The following is a 26,182-nucleotide window of genomic DNA, read 5'->3' on the forward strand; positions in this document are numbered from 1 at the left end:
GGAGCAGTGCCCTGATATCAGCTGCTGTTGATGCAAATACCGGCTTTACATCATTACGTCTCTAAAGGAACCTGTGCGGAAACGTGCACTGACTGCCTTAAGGTAAGAATGTACATTTACTTGGATCCATATAGTGGCATATAATTTGAATTTTCTCTTATAGTTAGTGATTGTCATTGCAAGATTAGGACTTTGCTGACTCTTGCGAAATTTAGCAAGGCAGACACACACATTTGTCATAGTATGTCTTGCCTTCCATTAAAATAATATTATAATTTTTAGAATATCAAACCAATACAATTAAATGAGAAAGCTCCTGAATTCCGAACTAATGTTTCATTTATGGAGTGATTTTTGTTTGTTTGTTGACTGACTGTTGAACGAACAGCACACAGCTTTTATGATTATATTGAGAGACCCTATGAAATATTTGGGCTTTTAAAAATTTGTAAGAGGATCATTTAAAATGAAATAGTGTAAGTGTTATGTGTTAGTTAATGTATGAGGTCATTTGAAATAACAGTGAACGATACTTTAAAGCATTTATTCATCTAGATTCATGTTAAGTTCTACAATAATAAAACCTTTTCATTTTCAACATTTCAGTTTGTATGAATGACCATTAGTTTGGATTGATTCATTAATTTATGTTTATGAATGAACAAGACTATTTATAAACAAACAACAACACAGAAGATGAAATGGCCCCATGTTTCTATGTTTTAGTGTACAGGGCTGTAGATGTGAGGTCATCCAGCAGAATGAGTCGGAGGAAGAGGAGGAACAGTCGCAGGAGGCGGAGCTCCAGCAGCAGTAAACGTGAGTGCTGATCTATATGTGGCTCCGGGGCCATGTGTGGAGCGTAATCCTCTAAACACTGTCTGAGTCACGCTTAGCCCCACGCCTGCAGCACCTGCCAGACACGGGTGCCCGATTAGGACTCACAGCACTCGCCATCACACAGAAATCTGCTTTGAGATCTCTAAAATAACAATAAAAATGTACCAAATTATATTAGAATGTAGCAGTTGACTATGTGTATTATATAATTGTGATACTGTATAACAGAAATCATAATACCCTTACATTGGCCCCAAAAAGCTTTGGATACTAAGCCACACATAAAAAAAATCTTTGTATTAGGGAACAAAATATCAAACGCAGAGGCATTTGCAAATGAGTGATACTAGAGCTCTTCACAATGACATCCAGACGTCAAGACAAGTGTGGCTTAAGTGTCCGAATACTATTTGAGGCCACTGTATCCGCCTTGTTTAGCAACACGGACGTAAGCTGTTATCTTTAAATGTGTGAGACTTCTGATTTATCAGCTGCTGTAAGTAAATAACTAGCAGAGTAATAAAGTGCAGGTAAAACTATTTGTGCTTCAAACCAGAGTGTTTGATTATGATAATAAACTGAAATTAATATGATAACAAATAGCAGTTTGAAATATTACGCAAATTTATTAAGCTGAATAAATCATCTTTCCATTGATGTATGGTTTGGACAATATTTGTCTGAGATACAACTATTTGAAAATCTGGAATCTGAGGGAGCAAAAAAATCTAAATATTGAGAAAATCTCCTTTAAAGTTGTTCAAATGAAGTTCTTAGCAATGCATATTACTAATCAAAAATGAAGTTTTGATATATTAACGGTAGGAAATGTACAAAATATCTTCATGGAATTTCATCTTTATTGAATATCCTAATGATTCGAGAAAAATGCATAATTTTGACTCATACAATGTATTGTTGGCTATTGCTACAAATATACCTGTGCTACTTACGACTGCTTTTGTGCTCTAGGCTCACATATTAGTACAAAATTACAAAAAATAAAAAAATATTTGATTTGATTCGTTGTAATTAACAACCTGAAAAGCATTAAACATTATATTACGTCAAGGTTTCCCAAACTGGGGCTCATGAAGGGACAGCAGAGGGTTCATGAGTTTAATAAAAACAACAGTCAAACTAAAACACTTACTAAAAATGACAAATTTTTTATTGTTTACCTGCATGTCATGTGACTGTTAAGCAATGTCAGAGAACCATGAACATGCAAATGTGTTACTTAATTATTAACTTATTACCTTACAGTCTTAGAGGGGAATTCAAGAAAAAAAATATATTACGTGAAAAAGGTTCAGCTGACAAAAAAAAAATTGGGAATCCCTGCATTACATGTAAATAAGAAATAATGTGAATTTGTGCATTTTAATGCGTTTGAAAGACAGAAGCTTTCCGAAGCATAGTAATACATGGTTAAACAACCACTGAGTGATAATTCAGATACACATTAATGTTCATGATGCAATGTTGAAATGCTTAGAAAACATTTCTTAAAATTGAAAGGATTTCTGTGAATCCAGTGGTCAAATGCTGTGTGGTCTCTCAATTCTGTGTAATTATAGCCATCTGACTAGAGACTGACTAGAGACAAACGTGTGAATGTCCACAAAACTGGAAATCTTTCTGAGTATATATAAGCAGTAGGTTATTTTACAAAGAAACATTTAAAAGATGAAAAATCAATCAATTAATTATGCATAATTAATTTGACAAAGAAACATTTAAAAGATGAAAAATCAATCAATTAATTATGCATAATTAATTTTACAAAGAAACATTTAAAAGATGAAAAATCAATGAATAATGTATTGCTACCGTGTGAATATGTATTCATGTAATCAACAAAAAGTAACTGTATCTGATTATGAATAATTTAAATATGTAATATAATCTAATTTAATTATAATCTAACATGTAATCAGTTACTAGCAAGCAGCATAACGGAGGGTTTTTGTACAGCTAACTGCACACCAGAAGCCTCAAACAATCAAGTTACAAATAGCTGCATACGTCTTACATTAAAAATAAGGTGGATTTGCCTATATTTCCTTGATAGGTTAAGCAACTTTATGATTGCTAAAATGAAGCTTTTTGGGGTTTTTCCTTCAAACATAAACAAGTATTCTGTTACAAATAAGACTGAAGAAAGATACGTGCAATGCAATGCATCTAAACCTCTTTTCTTTTTGTACAGAATGCATCTCTCCATATAATTTTCAAAAACACACTATGGTGGACACTGTGGAAGCTGCAGAGAAGGGAGAAACTGACTCTTTCTGTAAAGAGCATGAACTATCAGTGTCTGAAGACGAGAAGGAGACGGAGACGGAGACCACAGAGAAAGAAAACAAATCTGGGAGTAGCCAAGATTTCTTTCAGGACAAAAAGAAAAACGACAGACAAAAGCCAAACTCAGAACCAGTAGACAGAGGTCCAGGGTTAAAAATCACACATTCTGTGACCATCGATAAATCTGGACTGTCTTCTCCAAGAGTTGTGTTCGAACAGTGCCATGAAGCAACGGTTAGCAGTGTGATAGCAGTCACAATCACTGAGGTCAAGTGCATGAGCCCAAATGTGAAGCTTGAGATCAATGAAGTCGTGACTTCTGATGATTCAAATATCAAGGCAACCTTTATCATTCAAAACCACAGAGACCAAAGAGAAGAAACTCATTTTAGAACTGAAAAACATCAAAAAAACACCCACGTCTATTCATGGAACCAACATGGAGCAGATTACAAACAAAACATCAGTGAGAATATCAGCTACAAGATTAGCATTGCAGAGCTGAATTCAGAGCCATCACATGCTTCCAAGAGCTCATGGGACGATCCCGAAGAAATGGCTTGCCGTAAAAGCTGCTGTAAAAACAACTACCGTTGGGGAAATACAGGTGGCCAGACGGACACAGATTTCACACTGGTTGATGGATCCTCTCGTTGTTCATCACCCTCTGATTTCTGGCAACATCCGAAACAGCGCTCACTGCCCAGCAGTCTCAGTAACGAGGCATTATGGGATATCCCTCCCCCTGATGAATTTGCTGATGGGAAGAGTAATGCACTGGATTTCCTTGCAGAAAATGCTGCATCTTGTCAGATCAGTCCCAGAGAAAGATTCGCTGACCACAACAACACTAACTGCACGCAGACATCATCTGAGGTTACCTTGTGCAAAGAGTTCATGTGCCAGAATACACTGGACAACAGGACAAATGAGTCCTCGAGTCCTCAGGGGTATTTATTCATGAATCCCAGAGCTTCAATAAACAGATCTTCATTCACTAAAAACTTCATCGACAATCATGAAAGGAAAACGCGCTTGCGCAACAACAGCATCGCCATCCTAGAAAGCAAAACTGATCCTGCAGGCTACATGGACATACCACCCAAAAGACGAAAGACGTATCCGGGAGTCACAAATCATATGAGTCAAGCCAGAGACAGCATTCCCTCATACAGAGAGTCGTTTTCCTCTGGCACACTGTCGTCATATTTTATGCAGTCGCTTCCCTCTCAGGTAGAGAGGATGGGCAGATTTTACGCGGAAGACGAAAGACTACGTCCCCTTGGGAGCCGCAAATCTTCCAGCAGCAGCAGCTATAGACCAAGCTCCAGCTCCACAACAGGTCCCGACTCTTGTATTCACAAATTTAAAGCTTACAGCTCAACGAAGAACCCCTTCTATCCATCCAGGTCCGATGAGAGCCCAGAAGAAGTCTTCTTTAGAGGCGAACAATATCAGGGGCCAGCACATCTGGATGAGATGGAGCAACCGAGTTCTGGTTTGATGATCGTTGATGGTGCGCCTGAGCTGAATGAAGTCAATGAAAGTGGCTTTGATGAGGAGATGGTGGAGCTGGATGAGTCCATTTCTCCAGGTGACACCATGGAGAGACATCAAAGGGAGCTTCTTATTCATGTCATCCCACCTTCCCTGTGCAACTCTGAGGAACAAATCGACGAAGGATTACCCAACTGCATCAAGCATAACACGTGTGACAGAGACGAAGCTCCGAAGAAACGAAGAGGTTCGGTAATGACAATAATCACGGGGGACTGTGAGCAGAGATTTCTGCAGGGCAACCACGTCTTCTCTTTTGATGAGGAGCATGAGATAGATGCTTTGAGCCCTGTGAGTGAGTCTCCAAGTGCTTCTCCAATAGAGGACCTCGCCAGCATCAGAGAAGTGGTGGAGGAGCTCCAGGATTACTCACAAGCACGAAAAACCACAATTTCTGCAAACAGTAAGCTAATCTTACATATGGACACGTCCTCTCAACAGCCTGGAGAAGTGCAACCAAATGAACCCCTGGATAAAATAAGCACAGATGTCTATGGGACAAACAAACTTTATAAAAATGACTTGTCTGAACGGCAAAGTGCCTCAAAAAGTGAGTACTAAAATACTGTATGCTTTCATGAAAGTGGTTTTCACTGGTGGGTCACAACCTCCTTAAAACTCTGAATGCTGGAGAGACTGAAACTGAAACAATTTACCCTCTAACGGACTCGAACTGTTTCACTCTCGCTCATGTTTCAATTATGATATTGTGGTTTTCTGATTACAGTTTAAAGCTGCAGTCCGTAACTTTTGGCGCTCTAGCGGTTAATAAACAGAACTGTATGCATCTTGTGAAAGAACATTATAGCCGGAGCTACTTCTCTCTGTTTATGTCTATGACGAATCACACAGGTACTGGGCTACTCCGCAGCAGTACCTACCTAAAATACCTCTAAAATAGTCAGAATATAAACACTTATTATAGGTGTACCGTAGTGATTCAAGAAAATGGATTCATGGTGTACTCGCATTATATACATTTCGTAAATTTTGAACACAAAAAAGTTATGGACTGCAGCTTTAAATAAATAAGTCAAATGTTCAATGTTTACGTTAATATTAAGTGTCACACATTTTAGACACAATATTGTTGATAACAACTGTTTTTGCTCTGTTCTGCCAATGAAAAAGTCACAGTGATATTTTATTCGGCCTTTTTGAATGAATTGGTTGAGTCAATGATTCAAAGACCCATTCATAAAGTGACTTGCTTTGAATGAATCATGTAAATCATTTGAATGAGTCATATTGAATCATTGCATGAATGAATCAGTGACTCTCTAATTAAGACAGCAGTTTTAGTTCATATTCATAGTTTACGTTCATTTTACAAATGGTAAGAATTTACATGAAAGCAGACAAACACATTTAAAAAACAAAGTTTAGAGTCATTTAGAAGCCAAAATGGTAATTTTAATAATTTTTTACCAATGTCCAGATTTCTGGACATTTTTGTTTACATTTATTTTGTAGGATCATTAACTTTGGATCTGTGTTGTTGGGTCACCAATCTGTGCCCTGAAGCTGAAAATGACTAAAGCAGTGTTTTGTTGGCTTTGGCTTTACAATGTTGATGTAATCAGGCCTATTGATTTTTGTGTATTTTATCATTCATAGATTCATTAGAGGTCAAAGAGCACCTCAGGCCTCCAACAGACTCCATTCATAAAGATTCAGAGGAGCATTCAGACCACTGGGCAAGGAGACGCAAGCTCTTCAAGGAGAGCAAACAGCGCAGTTCTGCAGGAGGAAGTTCTATTGCTAGCATTATCACAGAGGAATCAGGTATTCACTTACATATACGCTCAACACATGTGCCGTGTGTCGATTGTCTGATTGGTTTCGAAGGAAGTATTGATTGAAACCTCAGATTTCTGGCATATATTTGGTAGTTTGGTACTTGTATTAAGAAAGTTGTTGTGAAAATTACTATTGACTATCAAAATGTAGGCTACAGTAGGTAGAAATGTATTTTTATTTTAAAGATTGTCTTCTTTTTTTTGTTATTAAGACACATTGAACTCTGAGGACACTCGTTCAGTGGACATGTCAATGCGGGATATTGAGGACAGAGGATTTTACACAGAAACCTTTCATTCGGTATCATGGATATACCATGGAGATGAAGTTAACCAGAATGAAGGTGCACACCGTCTCAGCAGCTGTACTCGACCAGCAGCAAGTGGGTTCATGGCATTCTCGGATGAATATATGCTAGAACTGGCTATTTATGATTTGCTGTTTTTAAAGATGCATTATATGTTTCAGTTCGTCAGCGGACAGTGAAAATCAGCAAAGGCATGGGCGAGTATCCCTGGGGCTTCAGGATTCAGTTCTCCAAACCCATCGTGGTTACTGAGGTGGACACAAGTAAGTTATTATCAAGGATACATATCTGGTGCATGTCAAAGTAAAATAATTAGAAACTCACTAGTTATTTTTTAATTAGATTTGATCAAAATAATAGCTTGAAGGCACTGAATAAGACCTGTTCACACCAAATAGAGAGAGGGAATAGGAGAAGCCCACACCACAACTATAATGATAATGACACAAAGGAACAATATCATTGAAATCAGAATATGTTTTCCAGCTGATGAATGATAACAACATTCGGAGCCCATCAGAATCCATCCTGCTTTAAAGCGCTCAAGCTTTTAAAGAGACAAAGCTGCAACCTGTAGCGCGATGACATACTGGAGAAGATCCACTACATAGTGGATACTTTAACACACGTACATTGTACTGTATGTTTTAAATACGTGCCTTGCATGCAATGAGCTACACATAACTCAATAATTATTTAAAAATGTAATTATTTGATGAATCTGCATGACATTTTTTGCTACTTTGACAGGGTATGTTACTGGTTAAATACGAGTTAGCAGTTTAATTTGTTGTCTATGTCTGTAAATTCACGAGTAGCCATAGGTTTTTCTTTCTAGTGGCAACTTCAAAGATGTGAAATACTGAATATGCATTTTAGGTAAATTATCATTATCTTTATTGTTAATAATCTTGGTGACCCTTAAATCACCGTAGATTACAGTGTCAGCCAAATACAGAAAATAAGATGCACTAGATTTTCACGAGATTACTTTGCTAAAAGAGCTGTTGTGGTTGTAGTACTATGGCAAATAAGCCACAAAATCATGACTAAACAGTCAAAACACTTACAGTACATTTAGTAACACTTACATTAAAAACGGTCAGTAAATTCATATGAATATGTACGGTGTCATTTGTGTACACTCTTCAAAATAAAGGTGCACAGCGATGCCACAGAAGAACCATTTTTGATACCACAAAGAACCTTTCGGTCAAAGGTTCTTTAAAGAACCATCTCTTTCTTACCTTTTTATAATCTGAAGAACCTTCTTTCACCACAAATAAGATTTTGTGAAACAGAAAGGTTCTTCAGATGTTAAAGGTTCTTTATGGAACCATTTAGACAAAAAGGTCCTTCTATGGCATCATGAAGCACCTGTAATTTTAAGAGTGTATTTCGTGTGATCTGCTAGGTTTAGGAGCTTCATTCTTACATTTTTCTACAAATTGTATATTTCTACAAATCACGCAAATTCATACCACATCACAGATTTTCTCTTGAGATCGGGTTGGAACAGCTCTACTACTATCCTTTAGTCACATGGATTACTTTTTAAAATCTACCATGAGCAGATGGACAATGCAAGAACAGATGCCACATTTTCTTTTCAGTTCTTTAAATGCTAACTTAGAGTAAGTTGTAGTAGTAAAGAGTGTGCTGTTCATGGGCCATGCTCCTCAGATGTTGAGAGCTCAGATGGAGTCAGATAGAGCTGCTGGTGTGCTGTGTTTCAGATGGAGCAGCGGAGGAGGCAGGCCTGCAGGTTGGAGATTTTGTGCTGGCGGTAAACGGCACCGATGTCACTATGGTGCCACACTCAGAAGCGGCTGACCTCGCACGGCAAGGTAGGCAACTCAGACAATATTATTACTGCATTTCTCTTGGACAAGATTTTGATTTTAAATTTAGATTTGTTGGTTTCATGCCCAGTTTTCTCTGTAACCATTTACTGTAGATTGACTGGTAGTTGCAGTGTTGGGAAGTAGTTACATGCAACTAAATTATGTAATTTAATTACAAAATAAGGTTAGACTTTGTTTGAAGGTGTCCTTGTTTCAGTGTAATTATATTTAGGTATGGAGTAATATTAATGAACAAAATGTACTTACTATATGGTTAGGATTAGGGTTACTTGCATGTAATTATGCATAATTAATTGTACATGTAACGTGTAACAAGGATGGCTTAAAATAAAGTGTTACCCAAAATAAATGTAATTGTAATCAGTTACAGTTACTGAGAATGTAATTGTATTAAATTACAGTTTCTTATGAAATGTTAACGATTACATTTACATCTGAATATTTTCAGTCATAGCCATGCAAGATTTGATTTGCAAAACCTGTATCATAGCTTGTTATGGTTTTAAATCTGTATTTAACCTCAGATTGATTTTGAAGTAGGTCTGATTTTGTGGTGGCTGTGCTTTAAAATTTGATTATTATAATCTTAATTCAAGTGATGAAGGATTTCGAAAGTGACAGTAATCAGTGGTGAATACTACTGTAAAAATGATTAATAGTTGAAAACATTAGCAATTTAGAGAAGTAATAAAAAGTAATCAGTTACATTACTTGAATAAAGCATTTGAAATAGTTACACTATTATTACATTTTAGATAGGGTAACTTGTTATCTGTAACCTATTACATTTCCAAAGTAACCTTCCCAACACTGTATAGTTGCAATGCTATAGTGGACTATCAATAAAGCCTTACTGGTGCTGTAACTTCATGAAATCATTTTGTGTCTAATTGTTTTGTGTGATTTCTGGTTCGAATAATACAGGCCCAGACATTTTGACTCTGACCATTGGCTCGGATATCGGTCAAATGCCGAACACTCCTCGACCGGCGTGCAGGGGTTACTTACATAAGCGAACTCAGTCCAGTTTGCTGAAGGGCTGGAGAAAGAGGTGGTTTGTGCTCAGACATGACTGCTGCCTCTATTACTACAGAAACAAGCGTGTGAGTGCAGTTTTCTGTTCATCCTGACAGATGCACCTGTAAAGTCTGAATGTGCAGTGCAATGTAAACTTGGTTTCTCGTTGACAGGATGAAGGGAAGAGCCGAGCTCTGTCTGTGGTGAGTCTGGAAGGGGCGTTGGTGGAGGCCGACAGCAGTTTAGGAAAGCCGTTTGTGTTCAGATGCTGCCCTGTGTCCGGGAACCGAGTTTACTACCTGTGTGCCACATCAAACCAAGAGAGGAAGAGGTGAGAACATGCAGTACTTTTATAAACCGAGAGATTTATTAAAAGTGCTCAGACTGTGTGACACTTCAGCTGTTTTCAAAATAGTTTGGCCCTTCCAGTAACAAGCTGCAGTGATGGTGCAGTATAACAAAACACTGCACTATGATCAGCAATGTAAAGTCATTTTGGTAAATTGGTTAGTCTGCTAAATAAACAGATCACTGATTTATGGTTCCTTCACAGCTTTTACTGTTTTGATATTGAAATATATAGTTAAATGCACTTGTAAAAAAATGTGTTTTCTAGTTGTAATGGCTATATTTAGTGTAAATTTATTTTAAAGATTTAATGCCGTCATCCTTTTCCATCCCCTGAAGTTATTTATTTTCATAGACTTCCTTGCTTGTTTTTATGCCAGATACATTCTGTTCTTCAAACTGCTGATTATACACTTTGATGGTTTATATGCCTCCTTTAATAGCCAAGATGATAGATATGTATTTAACTACATTTGGTTAGTAGCTTGTAGTGTAGTTAACAACATTTTCAAAAGCATTTCTAGACTATTAACCACTTATAATTATTAGTACATTGCAACTTACTTTTAAACATATCTAAAATTCTTGAAGAAAAAAAAACTTACGAAGCAATTCATAGATTGTATCTTGAATATACTGTAAGTGAATTTTATTAATACATTTGCTCATTTTTAAGCAGATTGTTTTTAACTTTTAAATATAATTATTATTATTTATTATAGCAAGTAAAAAATGTGCCAGTGCAGGAAGACAAAATTAACTCCTATTAAAGATACATTCTCTTAAAAAAAGGCTTAATATCTCAACTCACAGTATATTTCTATTTATTTATATTCTTATTTCCTGTATACTCAGTTGAGTTTTATTTATATAGCTCCTTTCATAATGCATGTATGACTCAGTGTCTTGAATGTGATAACAGCCTTATTATATCAGACTCTAGGGCCCGGTTGAACAGACAGGGTTTAAACTAAGCCAGGATTAGGCCATTGTTTAATTAGGACATTTAAGTAATTTTTATAAACGTACATAGAAAAAAACATTACTGGTGTGCATCTTGAGGCACTATTATATTTTAAGATCAGTCAGTGCAAGTTTCTTTCAGTTGAAACAGCTCAGACTTAGATTTTAGTCTAGGACTAGGTTTAAGCTTTGTCTGTGAAACTGGGGGTATAAGTTCATCAAATGAATTAAACAAAAACTGCAGTCTTACCAGGATCAGAAATTAATGGGGTAACCATAAATGCACCCAAATTCAAGATGCAATGGCCAGCCGAATCAGCTCACTTCCTGAATTCAGCTCTCATACAGATTCTCCCATCATAAAAGATGCAGGTACGATGTAAACAAGAGATTAATTTCATACTGTAAACAGATTCAGGGGTATAATGGGAGTTCAGAACTCAGTGACCTCACGCTAGACTTAAGTCATGAACCGCTTCAATGATGGGCAACATCCTTTGCTCATGTTTTGTACATAATTTATTCTTATTTTATATCACTTTTGTTTTCATGCTGAGAAGTTAATCTAATGCATAAAACAATTCACTATTTCATAAATGAAATTGTAATTAACAAAGATAGATTTAATAAGAAAATCATAACAATTGCTCTTACAAAGGTTGCTCTTGTGCGCTTATTACAGTTTTTTTCAACAGCTTACACACATTTTCAGACCTTTGCCTCTTTTTTCAAAACTTTACACACAAATCCAGAAATTAGACACACAAAATGCAAAATGCCTCACATCTCTTGCAAAATGAAGCACTGCATTCAAAATATCAGAAAAACACATCTCAAAAGCAAACATTTGCAAACACCTTTGCCGTAATATTAATTCCTCATAGATTTCTGTGTGGTACACAGAAAATTGTGTGCTGTGTTTTGCAAAAAGTGTTTTATGAATTTTATGAAAACTGAGTCAAAGGCCATGAATTAGCATATGGTTTTGCAGATTTGGTGTGTGCTTCTGGTGTTTGAGTGTCAGCTTTCCGAAATTGTGTGACAAGTAAAGATTTTGTGTGTAAACAGCTGAAAAAAATGGAACAATCTGCTTGGCACAATCATCCTCCAGCATCACATAAAGTAGGGGTGATACTTGAGGGTGGTCCCGAGAGAAAAGTGTTTCAAAGTAGCTTCCCCAACACGGGAGGGAATTAGGCTCATAGAGCCTTTCCCATGCAACCAGACGTAATGTTGCTGTTTGCATCGTCCCATCCAGCTTGTTTCAGAGGGACTGCCAATACTGTAAGGCGATTAATAACTTGCACACCAAAAACCCATCCGGTAATAACATGAGTTTGTAATTGTTTGTTTCTCAGGTGGCTGGAGGCTATGGGCAGAGCAGTTCATCCTATTACACAGGTAACTTCCTAATCATCTGTGCATGCATTATTTGCTGTGGCATCATTACACATGTCTAAAATAGGGTATTTCGTTCCAAATTTCAACTCTATTAATGCAAATTAACAGGATAAATTAATAAACTAAATCACATTGGCTGAAAGCTAGCGAATGATGTTGTTGTTGTAATGCTCATAATGCTAATTATGGTGCTTGTTGAAGCAGAATCACGTGTGGGTGGACGTGACTCGACACAACTCAAACCTGCCCCCTCTGGCAGTCAAGAACCCAGAATGCCTTGGGTTACTGCACCAGCTGGACAGGAGCAAGGACTCATGGGTGCAGCACTACTGTGTGCTGAAAGACGGATGCCTCTATTTCTACGCCAGCATCCGGTCAACCTGCGCAATAGGTACGTCTGTTACAGTGCATCTGCTGGAACGCTTCACCATTATGATATGATTATGATTATTATATTTGAGCTTTCCTATAGCTTTCCGATCATGGGTTCGATTTCCTGGGAAAGCAAGAGCTGATAAAAATGTAGCAATATAGTACATGTATGCAAAATGCATAAATGTAATGTAAATGTAATTACAGTTAATGGCAAGAAGAATGTTTGTGAAATGTAAACTGATATTTCCTAGCGAGACACTACAGCAAAAGATAGAAACAACTGATTGAAACCATTTTTTGGTGGCGAGAATACTATTGACCTTCTTGCGCAGTAGTGAATGTGCCTGACCTCACAAATGCTCTACTGGATGAACAGGCAAAACTTCCCACAGAAGCACTCCAAAATCTTGTGGAAAGCCTTCCCAGAAAAGTGGAAGCATTATAGCTGCAAAAGGAGGGACTAAGTGCATATGAATGCAATGTCATTAAAGTACCTGCTGGTCAGGTGTCTCAATACTCTTTTCCAAATAGTGTATATATCAGACATACGGTATAGCTTTATGTTCTTTCATGCAAATGTTCTTAGTTTTTCATTCTAGTATCGCTATAGCTTGATTTGCTATGACAGCTCTCGTTTGTCTTGTTGCAGGAGGAATCTACCTGCATGGCTACACAGTGAGGGATCAGACAGTGGGATCCAGAAGATCTGCTTTTGAGCTCAGACCTCCATCTGAAGAGTTTAAAGTGTTCTACCTCTGTGCAGAGAACGCAAACGAGAACAAACGGTAATTAACTTGATATTGAATAGTGTTCATTCATGCTTTTTAAAAGCATTCAGTATGCATTAAATCCACTTCATAATGCTAGTTAGACTGCTAATACAAAAAACAGTAAAGAATTTGACAGTATTATTTTACAATTCAACTTTTCAAACAAGTGGGACTGTCAAAAGGGCTGAAAACTCTTTTTTTATTATCAGTCTACAAAACGGCTCAATTAAAAAAAATATATTAAAGGAATAGTTCACCCAAAAATGAAAATTTTGTCATTATTTACCTACCCTTATGTCGTTCCAAACATTCCAAGTTTCTTTCTTATGTTGAACATAGAGAAGATATTTTGAAGAATGCTGGTAATCAAGCAGTTGATGGTCCTCATTGACTTCTATAGTATTTCTTTCCCTACTATGGAAGTCAATGGTGGCTGACAACTGTTTGGTTCGTTAAAATTCTTCAGAATATCTAATTTTGTGTTAAGAACATAAGAAAGAAACTCATACAGTGTAAATGATGACAAAATGTTCATTTTTGGGTGAACTATACTTTTAGCCAAACAGTACTATGGTTTATTGTTTATTGCAAGGAACAAACCTAGCTATTAACAAGAGTGCATTTCTTTTGAACAATTATAAAATCAAAAGATTTAACCTAAGCTCTTACCGTTCCAGTTTTAGGTCCCACTTTATAGCAGGTGGCCTTAACTACTATGTAGTTACATCTGAAATTAATTTCTGTAATTACATTTATAATTAAACTGTTGTCCCATCCCTTGCACCTTAACCCACCCTTAAACCCACCCATACCACCAAACCTGTCTCTAACCTTACCCGTATCCCACCTCAATAGCAGCAGAAGTATTTTACAATACAATATGACCACAATACGTATATTGTACTTATTTTTTGATGTAAGTACAAAGTAGTTTAGGCCACCTAATATAAAGTGTGACCCAGTTTTATTTTTCATACAGTTTGATGTTTGAGTCATTCAGTGGTCTGCTGACAATGTTTCATCATATCATATTCATTCATTTTAATTAACTGAAGTTTGACTCATTTTAGTTGACAAAAACACTTTTTAAAAATATTAAAACGTCAAGTCTTATATTTTAAGTGCATTTTAAGCACAAGTTCAGTGCATTGTTAATATCTTTAAGTTAATATCATTTTCATCAACCATATTGTTATTTTTAATAGGTGCAAAAAAATAAAAAATCACGTGCATTTTTATCTTAATTTCAATGAATTTTAAGTTTGAATAATTTGACGGCCCAAGTATCAAGTGTATTTTGTAAATGATAATTCACACTGTTGTTTATCAAGGTGGGTGAAGTTGCAAAAACTACACAGGTGTTGAAATGTGATTGTAGGTGGTGATATGTAAATCTGCATGTGGACTTGATCTTGAAACGCATTTATGAATCTTTTGAAAATCCTGTTGCCCATGATATGAAAAAAAATATGCATTTTTGTATGCAAATCTTAATTTCTGACTAGAAGGCATTAGGTAGCACATGGGTGAAACGATAGGAATTACCATCATCCTTTTCTCTTCTGTTTTTAGATGGATTAGTGCAATAAAATCATCTACAGAAAAATGGCTGCCACTGCATCAGGCAATTCGCCCATCCGAGGAAACAAGAATGTGAACAAGACTGATTACAGGACAGTCTGGCGTTTCTCAACAAGCACAATCGTGTTCAAACCATAGCATGAGGATCATTTTCATCATTTTCTCTTAAAATCAGATCTGGGAATATTGAGCGCAATAACAACTTAAAGGAACACTCCACTTTTTTGGAAATAGGCGAATTTTCCAACTCCTCTAGAGTTAAACCGTTTTTGAATCCATTGAGCCAATCTCCTAAGTTACCCAACTTTAACTTAAGAGTTTATCAGAAGACTTCAGGCTAGTTTAATCATGAGAGGCTAGTAGGTTGGGACTTGATGCACTACAAGAACATCACTTTGTCCTCAAAAGTGAGCAGGTTGATGATGGTGAAGCTCTTATGCCTAAATGGCTCAAATGCACAGCCTTACAGATGCATAGCGCCAAATTAGCATTGAGTACAATATCAGAAAGTTTAGCTGTACAGTGCTAAATCTTGTAATCAGATCTTTACTGTTTTGATAAACGTCTATGTTGAACTGATCTTGAGATTGGCTTGACATTGACGACAAATTGATAATTGAGCAGAATACAAATAAATAGAACAATTTAACAAATTGAAACTGCAATGATCAAATCCTCTAGTGTAAATAGTCACGATGAAACCTAAAATAACTCTATATATAAGTGCTTTTTTTTGACAATGCAGCAGCAAGTGCATGAAGTCGTCATGGCAACCTGTGCAGTGAAGATGACTGGAAGCATAGAAATATAAGTAGAAACCTCAGAGTTACATCAAACTCTTTTCTCTAATTCTCTCAGTCTTTCATTTGAAATGATGATTGTTTTAGGTCCACTTAACCGTTCAGATGTTGCATGTTTCTTTGCATTCAGAGGAGAGGTTAAGAAAGAAGGCCGGCATGCATTTCTGTAAACCTGTTTGTGAATTCTTATGTTTTCCATTTTCAACATTCGCTAATTATGTAAAGACACTGCCAGTGTTATTGTATATAACACACATTATCTTTAAGGCCAGTTCCTTCAAACCTTTAGTCCTCTTTAGATAGGATGCAGTGAAGTTTCTTAATTCTTGTTTTAGCGCATTTATACATATGCCAGCAATATTATGACTTTTGCTATTTTTTCTATAACTAATGATGCATTTATGGTTTTTTGTATTAATATTTTCATTAGTATTGGGTGATCTTCCAGTTTACAGTTTGATAAGATTTTTTTACAACCTAAGGGAGTATTTATACTTGGTCACTTCATTCATTTTAATTCATTACATTACATTCATTCAACCAGATTCATTACCCTTGGCTGAAATGCATTTCGACTGGACAGCTATTTGATCAGTAAAACACATGCAGTGACCAAGTGGAAATATCCTCTAAAGATTTCCCTATAGAATTTGATGTAGTCTGTTCATTTAAGTGCTTGTATTGCATGTAAATAGCCAATGAAGCTTGCCAAAATACAGACTTGCATTATGTTCTACCTCACAGAAGCTGTTCTTGTGCTGAGTTTCATGATTACACAGTTTCCTGAAATAGTCTGACTGGTCACATGGTGTCACTGAGTGGTAAAATACACTATACTGTACTAAAATATACTGTACAGTATATCTTCAATTAATTAGTATAATTTAGAGTAATTGAATTACAATAAGATTTTAAGAAGTATAGGTAATTTTTTTTTACTGAATTGTTTGGAAACAGGCCTCCATAAATTAGATTATTTAGCAAAATTCCAAAACAATTCAAAAATATGTAGATCTATGTCATTTCCTGCCATCTCACAGTGGTCAAGAAATCAGAAATGTCAACATAATCACAGATTCAGGAGATGAAGTTGATTTTTGCTTTTGGCATTAAAGACTCAAAACAACTTTAAAGCTCTCAGTTAAAACAAATTAATACAGCAAGACAAATACTATAAAATTTAAAAGCACATAAAAATGTAACATCTGTTTAAAATACAAAATACACTACAATATAAATAAAAGAATGCACTGAAGTAGAAAAACAAAACTGTAAATGAATACTCTAAGGCATTGCATGTCTTCAACGTACATACATTATACATTTACATTTCTGCATCAATAATCTGCTCAGAATGCTTTCACTTAAGCCACCAGTAACACACTTAATGTAATGCCACATAAATAATGTGAGGCGTTATTATATTCAAGTTATCTGTTCCAGGCATGCCAACACAATCTGACATACAGCAGTACATTTGATTAAGACAGATTGGTCTAAATTACTTTGACAACATACATGTAATACATTCAGTAATCTGAGACTGATATATACCAGTGTTTCCCTTTTTTAGGTGTAACCATAAGTTTCATTGACAACAAACCAGACGTGTTCCTTTTATTTCACATTAACAGAAAATCATTTACACTTATAAATAAAATCTTCAGTCTATTAAAAAGTGGATACTGTGGGTGAAATCAGACTCACCTAGTTACCATATGCTATGACTGGAATCCAACGCAAATTCATAAAACCTTTATTTTTCACACATGATTTTACTTTTGGGGAACTGTAAAGAACCTGTTTAAGTAGCTGTTTGGGCATGTGTGACCAGGTTGGGAGTCTCTGAATTGTGTGAATAAAAAAATTATTATGTTTCTATATACTAAAAATACAGTATCTTTGGCAACTTTTTTGTAAGACATTTTCAGACAAGATCGCTTACAAAGATTGTAATATCAACGCACTAAGCAGGACATTTGGAAACAACAGTAGTTTGTTCAGTGTGTAAAGCATTGCACTTTCTCTACAGTAAACCAATCAGAAGTCTCACAGGACAGTTTGCAGTTGAAGGCACACTCATTCTCCAAAGCTGGAAACATATTTTAATTTGATCTCTCAGTCTTCACTTGAGTTCTGAGTGTCCGTCCGTTCATGAGCTGCACATCAAGGGTATGTGCATTTAGACGTGGTCAGTTTGAGCGCACCCTTGCTGTGTAGTCTCTTCAGCGTTTTGAACTCCAGCGGCATCCGGTGAGGACCCGCATTGGAAAAATAGCGATATCTCAGTCCGTCATAGTAATGATATTTAACAGGATTTCCGTTGCCATCTTTGGGGAAAGGCCAGAATCCATACAGGTAGATTTCATCACAGAAGCGCGTAGCCATTGTGTACATCAATAATCCAGTAGAGGGTCGTTTGATATTTATCTTATTTGTGAGCCAGTACCTAAAAAATAAACAGACATCGCTTGTAGTTATTGAATTATCAGTGTGCATAAGCATTTTAACCTCTTAAGACCCGAGAAAAAAGTTTTGGAAAAAATTCGTTTTTTTTATGTCTTTAAATTGTTTAGAGCATTTAGAATAAAAATGATATTTCATTCATAAGTTATGCTATGTCCTCGGTTGAGGACATCGGGACTCAATTTCTTTGAAAAACTAAAAAGACATGAATGAACATGCATGGGCAAAAACAACTGATTTTTTAAATCGCCAATACATTTTTAGTTTAAGATTTTTTTTTTTTTTTTACCAAACTTTGTATAAATATGATTCTCAACAATGTTATAACAGAATGAGTGATATACCTTTTTTCTTTATGCAAAATGTGTGTAAAATGGCCATAAACGGGTTTTCTCATTATATACAATGTAAACTACATCTATGTTAACTAAATCTAATTTGCATATTAATGTGTTTTTTGGGCAACACATAATGAAAAAAATAAGTGTAATAATAGGAGTAATAATTTACCAGATTTTCATAATAATATATAATATTTCATAGAATATTGAAATATAATTTCTTTCCCTAGTCATTTGTTATGTCTCCCAAAATAATAAATAAACATTTAGTCATTTTAGTCATATGAGGACATGTATGAAACCAACATCCTGTTTCGTAACAGAAGGTCATATTTTGATTTGAAACCCCATAACATTTTCCTGAGATGTTGATTTATGACACACAATTTAAAAATTAGACAGATTTAAATGATAATTACAAAATAGTATCATATTTCCATAAGAGTGTCACTAAATTAAATTTCAGACATTTCTGAAGACCAAGGAGAGGGAGTGGTCATGGTGAAACATCCAATCATTTGGTATCTCTGAAAAGCCCTGAATGTGCTCTGTACAGGACATCCAGACTTAAAACTGTGGCATGTATAGTCTCAGAGAAATTCACTGAAATATAATGTCCTCATATGAGGCCGCAGGGCCAATTTTCAGTATTATAAATGGTCTTCCATGTATTATGAAATATAAAATCACTACTTCTAAGTAGGGATGCACGATATTATCGGACTGATATCGGAATCGGCCAATAATGGCTTTAAATGTAAATATTGGCATCGGCCCGATATGAAATTTTTTTATTTTCATAAAAATGGTCATTATGGCTGCGTCTGTGTTCTATAATGTGCATGTTGTCAGTAAATCACATGCAGAATTTTCCCCTCCCATTGGTGTTTTTATGGAATTGCACTCTAACGCTAATTTGCCCTGTTTAGTAAATCTGTACCAAAGGGTTTAAAATCTTCCAACTTTTAAAATGTTTTTTGAATTTAATCAAAATTACGAAATTGATGTCAATTTGATTTTTAACTAGAAGAGCCAAGTTTGTCAAGAAAAAAGTTTAAAACTTGACTTTTTAGTTAAAAATCAAAATGACATCAATTTTGGAATTTAGATTCATTTGAATTTTTACTTCATTACTTATGAATCTGAATTAGCGTTCTGCACTCTTTCGTGTTACCTCCATTCAAATTGAATACTGGAATTGTAAATGTCCTAACTCACCCTCGTACGGCGTGGATCAGGCGGAGTGAAGGATACGCCGTGCGCACTTTGAGTTTGTGTTTAAGAATGAGCTGGTTCACGATTTCCACGTGCCTCTCTCCACCCTTCACCATGAAGGCAGGGATCCAGAGCACGCTGTCGTTTAGCTGCTGTAAACGCCGGATGAATCGCTCCCGCTGTCGTTCGTCCCACAGACCCCCGTACACCCGCGGGATCACGGAGGGGTTCATAGTGGTGAAGTCTGACCTCAAACCCACATCATCTGCAAAATCCTCAAGAGGAGCGAGGTTACATCTGCTCAGGGATGAAAGAACAGGCAATGGTCAGAGACAGGGGTCTTTGAAAATATGTGGAACATAAGACAAATACACGACAGTTTAAAATATAAAATATCTCAAATATAAAAAACAACTTTAACTTATTTTATTTCAGCTAGGCAACTCATTTTCATTTACTTTAACTTAGTACTAAAACAACTAACACTAAATACTAAAAATGACAATAAAAATGCTACTCAGAAAACAGGAAATATACTGTTAAAAAAATATATTTAATAAAACGATAGTATATCAATGAAACCAAAATAAGGAAATTTGGTTTTCATTTTGGGGTGAAACCCATGGAAATCTTGCAGTACTACACAATGTACAAGTCCTGTGACGCTTCGGAGGTACTTTGAGCTTTTGTTCCTAGTTCAGGTTTCCAAAAATGGGCTCAAATAGTATTCAAGCCCGACGGGAAAACACTGATTCAGTGAGCGATAAATGACCATTAGACCTTGTTAGACTGCATGCCTTGCCATAAGACACTAATGATTAGATCACCGCAAAGAAGTAAATACATTACCGGATAACAAAACCATGGCTGTCTATCTCCTTCCCACAGCCGCTCTTCAGGAGAACGCCTGAGTTCCCCACCACAGCACAGGTCTTGAACGTCTTGTTCTTTAGTGGAGAGACTTCGGGAAGTAAACTGTGTAGAGTCTGAGAAACATTGAATGTCCTGCGCCGGTCCAGAACGTAGTGGATGGTATCGCCCGGTTTGAAACTGCTCTTGATAACAGACACGTCTCTCTCCGCATCCAAGAAGCGAAGCACGTCCTTCCTTCCACGTGTTGAAGCACATAAAGAGAACAGATTACTTATTAGTTCATAACCATACCATCCTGCAAACAAGCTCTAGAAATGACCCTATGAAGTCATGCTCTCAATATCTCGACTAGCCCCTCTCGGATCTGTGCTTTATGTGCTGTGTGCATTTTAAACTCGTGCAGGTTACTCACCTCATGATGGTCACAAGAGTGGCATTAATCTTCCATCCCTCTCCCATGTCACTCATATCACTTAAACTAAAGCCGAACAGTTTCTCGGAGGCGTTGACCATCAGTCTAGTAGAACTGGGCTCAGACCCCCTGTTCAGATGGAAATGTGGCATAGTAACTACAGTGTACAGGTTTTAAACACAGTATCAGCAAGTATCAAGAAAAAAACCCCTGTATAATCCGTTTAAGACATGTTGCCATTGGACTTACCAAATGACAGAAATGTCACTCCAAACCAGAGACCTTGGCATTTGTCACAGGCCTATTGTACATTTTTCTCCAAGGACTCTTATTTTGAAGCAATTGTTTAATTGCAGGGTTTAATTTGGTTTTGTCTGTGTATGTTTTTTTGTCTCTCAAAGCCGTGGGTCCCATTGACTGCAATTATATGACTGACAGACGGCAACGGTTTGAGTTAAAAATCTTCGTTTGTGTTCTACTGAAGAAACAAAGTCACCTACATCTTGGATGCCCTGGGGGTAAGCAGATAAACATCAATTTTTTTTTTTTTGGGGTGAACTATCCCTTTAAGGGATCTAAAATATGGTCGTATGTGCTTTATAAGTGCTTTATAAGTACTAATAAATAACCAATATTCTAGTAATATGCATGCTAATAAATAGAGATAATTGCTCCTTGAAATAAAGTGTTATACCTTTATATTTATCGTTTCCTGTTTCAATTGAAATTTTAGTTTTTAGATATTTTAGTACTTCACCTAAATGAGAATTAGAAATGTTGCTTTGCCAAGTATTTTAAAATATCTGATTTGATTTCAAATAATGTTTATTTAATGTAATAAATATGCTTCTTTATTATTGGTTTGAGTTTCAGTTAAGGATAATAACCCTGATGCACATCTGTTTCTTGTTCTTATTATCCAGTATACTGTGTTTCAGTTGTCATCATCATCTTGTTTTGCTTTGTCTGTGTTTTGTAAGATGCTGTGGTACATTCTCTGGATTCCTGTGTTCCCGAGTTTTGTTTTTTATTAATAAATACATTTTGTGTATAGATTCACACCTTATAATCCTTCATCCACCATGCCATTACACTTAAAAAATAAAAAATTATTTCTCAGTATTTTTGGCATGTTTTCCAGTACAAATATCCAAATATTAAACCAAGATACATGTACTTGAGAATTAATGGGGTAACAAAACCTGATTGAAATGTATTTTTCTTACCCCATAGGTAGATTTTATACTTTTTTTTATAAGTATTTTTATATGTAAAAATTATTAAACATATTATGCATATAAGCATAAACATTATAAACATGTATGATACATTTTTAGACAACACTTAATATCATTTTGCTTCTTGATTTAATTTTTACAAATTTGTACCAGAAAACAAATACAAAGAAAGAAAATGTATTAAAAGTGCAAACTTTTTTTTCTTTGAGGGGGTGAGCTTGTACAAATCTACAGGTTGGAAATGAGCAAACTGTCTCTGCAAGACGTCAAAAAGATCTATATCATGTGAAATCAAATCGAAACCTAACAGCAGACTCAACTTCAGAAGCAGTTGACATTTACTCTCCACTTCTGTTAAATCATGTGCAGCGAGTCTGCAAGACACTAAAGAAAACCACATCTGATGAGCAGAAGCTGTCTGCTGTCCTCTCACTTACCCAACAACACACACACACGTCAGAAGCAAATCACAAAGTCACCTCTGTGCTGAAATGTGCATGTTCTAACTTCTATTGGCACCAAAATAAAGTTCATTAACTCATCTGTGGTGAAAAACAAAAATTGCCCAATGCTATGCGCGTGTTTTCTAAAGTGAGGCTGATCATGCGCAAGTATGAACTTGACCACATTTTTTCAGTTCCTGGAACAAAACAAGTGCAAGTTTGACAGTGAATCATCTAAATTTACCTTGGATTTCAAACTTAAAACATTCAGATGAAATCAACACTGAACTCCATTTCAAGAGCAACAGAAAACACACACTTATGTTTAGGATTATAATACTACACTTACTGATGATTTGACACATTAATAACAGAAAAATCAAGAAAAAATACTTTTAAAAACAGTAGCCTACTCATTTAAAAATCTAATTTTAAATGAAAATAATGAAGTGCAACCTGTTTTCTGACACTTAACTGCATGTTATTACAATTAGTCAGAAAATATTACAACGAATAAGTGCTTTTTTGACTTCTTTATGTGTAATTTCATACAGATATTGCCAAAATGTTAAGCATTTATGGTAACTAAAATATACTGTTATTTCTACTAAAACTTGTTTGTCATGTTATTAGCTTACTATTTGTTATGTTATTATTTTAAAGGGCACTTTTAAAAATGACATGTAGGCTGTGTTAAGAAACAGCATATTGTTATATTGTCAGCAAATTTATATATATATATATGAATACATGTATAATTACAATATATAAAAGTGAATAAAAATACACTTAAAAGTAGGCTATATAAAAATATCAAATTTAAAGTACACTACAAGTGAACATTCAATTAATTGCACTTCTTTTTCACAAGGGGGTGTAAGAATAAAATGGCCATTTCGACTCAAACAAAGGACAGTGTGTCGATCTTAATTGAATTGAGATGAACAACAGCAGGGCACATGAGCTATAGTTTACAAGAGAAGGGTTACGATGCAAACCAATAAATAAATGAGCATACATGAATGCCTTGTTATTGAGGTATACATATAGGCTACATCTTCATCAGACTCGATGCTCATTAGAAGAGGAGTGGTAATTCCCTCTGTAACAGCAGAAGATGAGCCCTTACCCTGTCAATCCTGTCTTCTGATGCACTTCATTTCTGCCCATTTCTGTCGTCTTGTAGAATATCAGCAGGATGCTTATGGTGCAGATAGTCCACCGTTTCCGTGTAAGACGCATTTCACACACGACCAATCTTACGAAAGTGTGTGGAGATGAGAAGAAAGCGTGCTCTCCTGTAGCGCACATTACCCATCTCAACACACACACACACACACACACACACACACTCTCTCTCTCTCTCTCTCTCTCTCTCTCTCTCTCTCTCTGTGAGTGACACCTACAGGAGCCAATAACTTAATATGCATGCTAACAATCTGTCAAATTGAATAAGTCGCAGTGCAAATTGTAATCCGTCACTGATTCCAAATGACACGACGGAAATTAGTAATATAATCCATAACATTACACATCTTAGGTAGCCTATAATCAGACTACTTTTAGATTAGGCTACTTTTGACCTCTCTCGTTCATCGCATTGATTTAAATAGGATATCCTTGTACCATGTTGATATAAAAATACAAAGATTAAGAAAATATTTCCAGTTATTAACAACTTCAGGGGGGTTATGAGTTTAATGAAAAGCTAATAATTAATTAAATCATAAAAAAGTTAAAGTAAAATAAGTCATTATAAAATCAATCAAAATAAATCACTTACTAAAAAATGTCATGTGACCATAACCAACATAAGAGAACCATGAACATGCAAATGTAATACTTAATTATTAAAATATTTATTTTAAATATCCAACTCAATCCGAGTTCTTCAAGAATCGACTAAAACACATCTCTTCCATCTTTATTTGACCCTCTCTAACTCTCTATTCTAATTCTATTGCTATTTTTAAAAATACTAACACTAGCTTTTCTAATCTTTTTGCATTCTGTTTTCTTTTTTATTTATTATACAATTAACAAAAGCAAAAAATCCTCTAACACTTGCTTGCTCTGTTCTTCTGTTTTCATTTTATTTATTATATAATAATAACATTTTTAAAAACCCTCGCTACGTGTACTGCGTTAGACTGACTGAGACTTGTTACAGCACTTACATATCAGTGCTCTTTTGTTGATTTTGATTGCTTCCATTGTCCTCATTTGTAAGTCACTTTGGATAAAAGCGTCTGCTAAATAAAAGTGATGTGGCCAAGTGAACCAACTCAGAATTAGTGCTCTGATTTAACCCATCCAAAGTGCACACGCACCCTGAGCAGTGGGCCTTGCTCAAGGGTCTCTCCTCAGTCGTGGAATTGAGAGCACTGGATATTCACCTACAATCCCTGCCGGACCTGAGACTCAAACCCACAGCCTTTGGGTTACGAGTCTGACTCTCTTACCATTAGGCCACGACTTCCCAATATAACTAAATGTAAATCAAAGTATTTAGTATAACCATTTGCCTTTAAAACAGTGCTTCTCAAGCTGCAGTGATGGTGTATTTATGTAGGCCATGAGTTCTTCAATCAGCCTGATTTCCTTGAGAAAAAACCCAAGAGGACTTTTCCATTGGCTTTTGAAAAATAAGCTCTCTGATAAACAAAAGTTTATGATTCTTACACAATTTGTTCATCATGATAATCATGACAAATTAACACAACTTTTATAAATGTGGTAGCCTAAATATAGGCTGTAAATGAACTACACCACAGTCACATGACGTCACTAACTCTTTCAGTCTTTATTTCAAAAACACTTCCCTGAAAGTTTGAGCTTCAGTGGAAGAGTGTGATTACAAACACGATGAAGCACCACCACAGACCTCACTTAACCAAAAAATGAAGGACGATGAAACTGAAAGTGCTAACATGCCTCGTCTGGACCTGGAAGGTGAGACTTGAAGGTAGATAAAGAATGCAATAGTAGGCTATGTGGTTCTGAATTCAATTACTTTTTTGTATAAATTACATGTTTAAATATCCCCAAACACTCAGACAGTGCATTTTCTGTATGGAATAATTATTATTTAGAAAAAAGACAAAGCAAAATCTAAAACAGGTGTCTTTATTAAACTAAAAATTTGAAGTTTGCTTCTCAAACAATTAATTTGCTTTTCAAACGAGTCTTTTGATTCATCCCAGTGAATCGAGTCTTTTGAATCCTTTCACCAAAAAAGATTCGTTCAGCGATCTTTCATTTTC

General features: G+C 35.7%; 2 protein-coding genes across 2 annotated transcripts; one reads left to right on the top strand and one right to left on the bottom strand.

Annotated features, from left to right (window-relative positions):
- LOC306865454 (uncharacterized protein) lies at positions 1 to 16,716 on the top strand. Its single transcript, XM_079410054.1, has 13 exons — positions 1 to 102; positions 727 to 819; positions 3,053 to 5,254; positions 6,322 to 6,489; positions 6,716 to 6,886; positions 6,973 to 7,074; positions 8,548 to 8,658; positions 9,601 to 9,779; positions 9,867 to 10,024; positions 12,363 to 12,405; positions 12,610 to 12,796; positions 13,430 to 13,565; positions 15,123 to 16,716. Exons 2-13 carry the CDS (start codon positions 762 to 764, stop codon positions 15,205 to 15,207), a joined length of 3,600 nt encoding a protein of 1,199 aa, XP_079266180.1. The 5' UTR covers positions 1 to 102; positions 727 to 761; the 3' UTR covers positions 15,208 to 16,716.
- Positions 16,717 to 16,844: 128 nt separating this feature from the next.
- LOC306865455 (CMP-N-acetylneuraminate-poly-alpha-2,8-sialyltransferase-like) lies at positions 16,845 to 24,287 on the bottom strand. Its single transcript, XM_079410055.1, has 5 exons — positions 24,049 to 24,287; positions 21,239 to 21,367; positions 20,803 to 21,060; positions 19,957 to 20,250; positions 16,845 to 18,380 (listed from the first exon to the last, which is right to left on the bottom strand). The coding sequence occupies exons 1-5, from the start codon at positions 24,228 to 24,230 to the stop codon at positions 18,098 to 18,100; spliced, it is 1,146 nt and encodes a 381-aa protein (XP_079266181.1). The 5' UTR covers positions 24,231 to 24,287; the 3' UTR covers positions 16,845 to 18,097.
- Between the last annotated feature and the right edge of the window lie 1,895 nt (positions 24,288 to 26,182).

Source organism: Barbus barbus (assembly GCF_936440315.1).
Source record: "Barbus barbus genome assembly, chromosome: 47".
Lineage (NCBI taxonomy): Eukaryota > Metazoa > Chordata > Actinopteri > Cypriniformes > Cyprinidae > Barbus > Barbus barbus.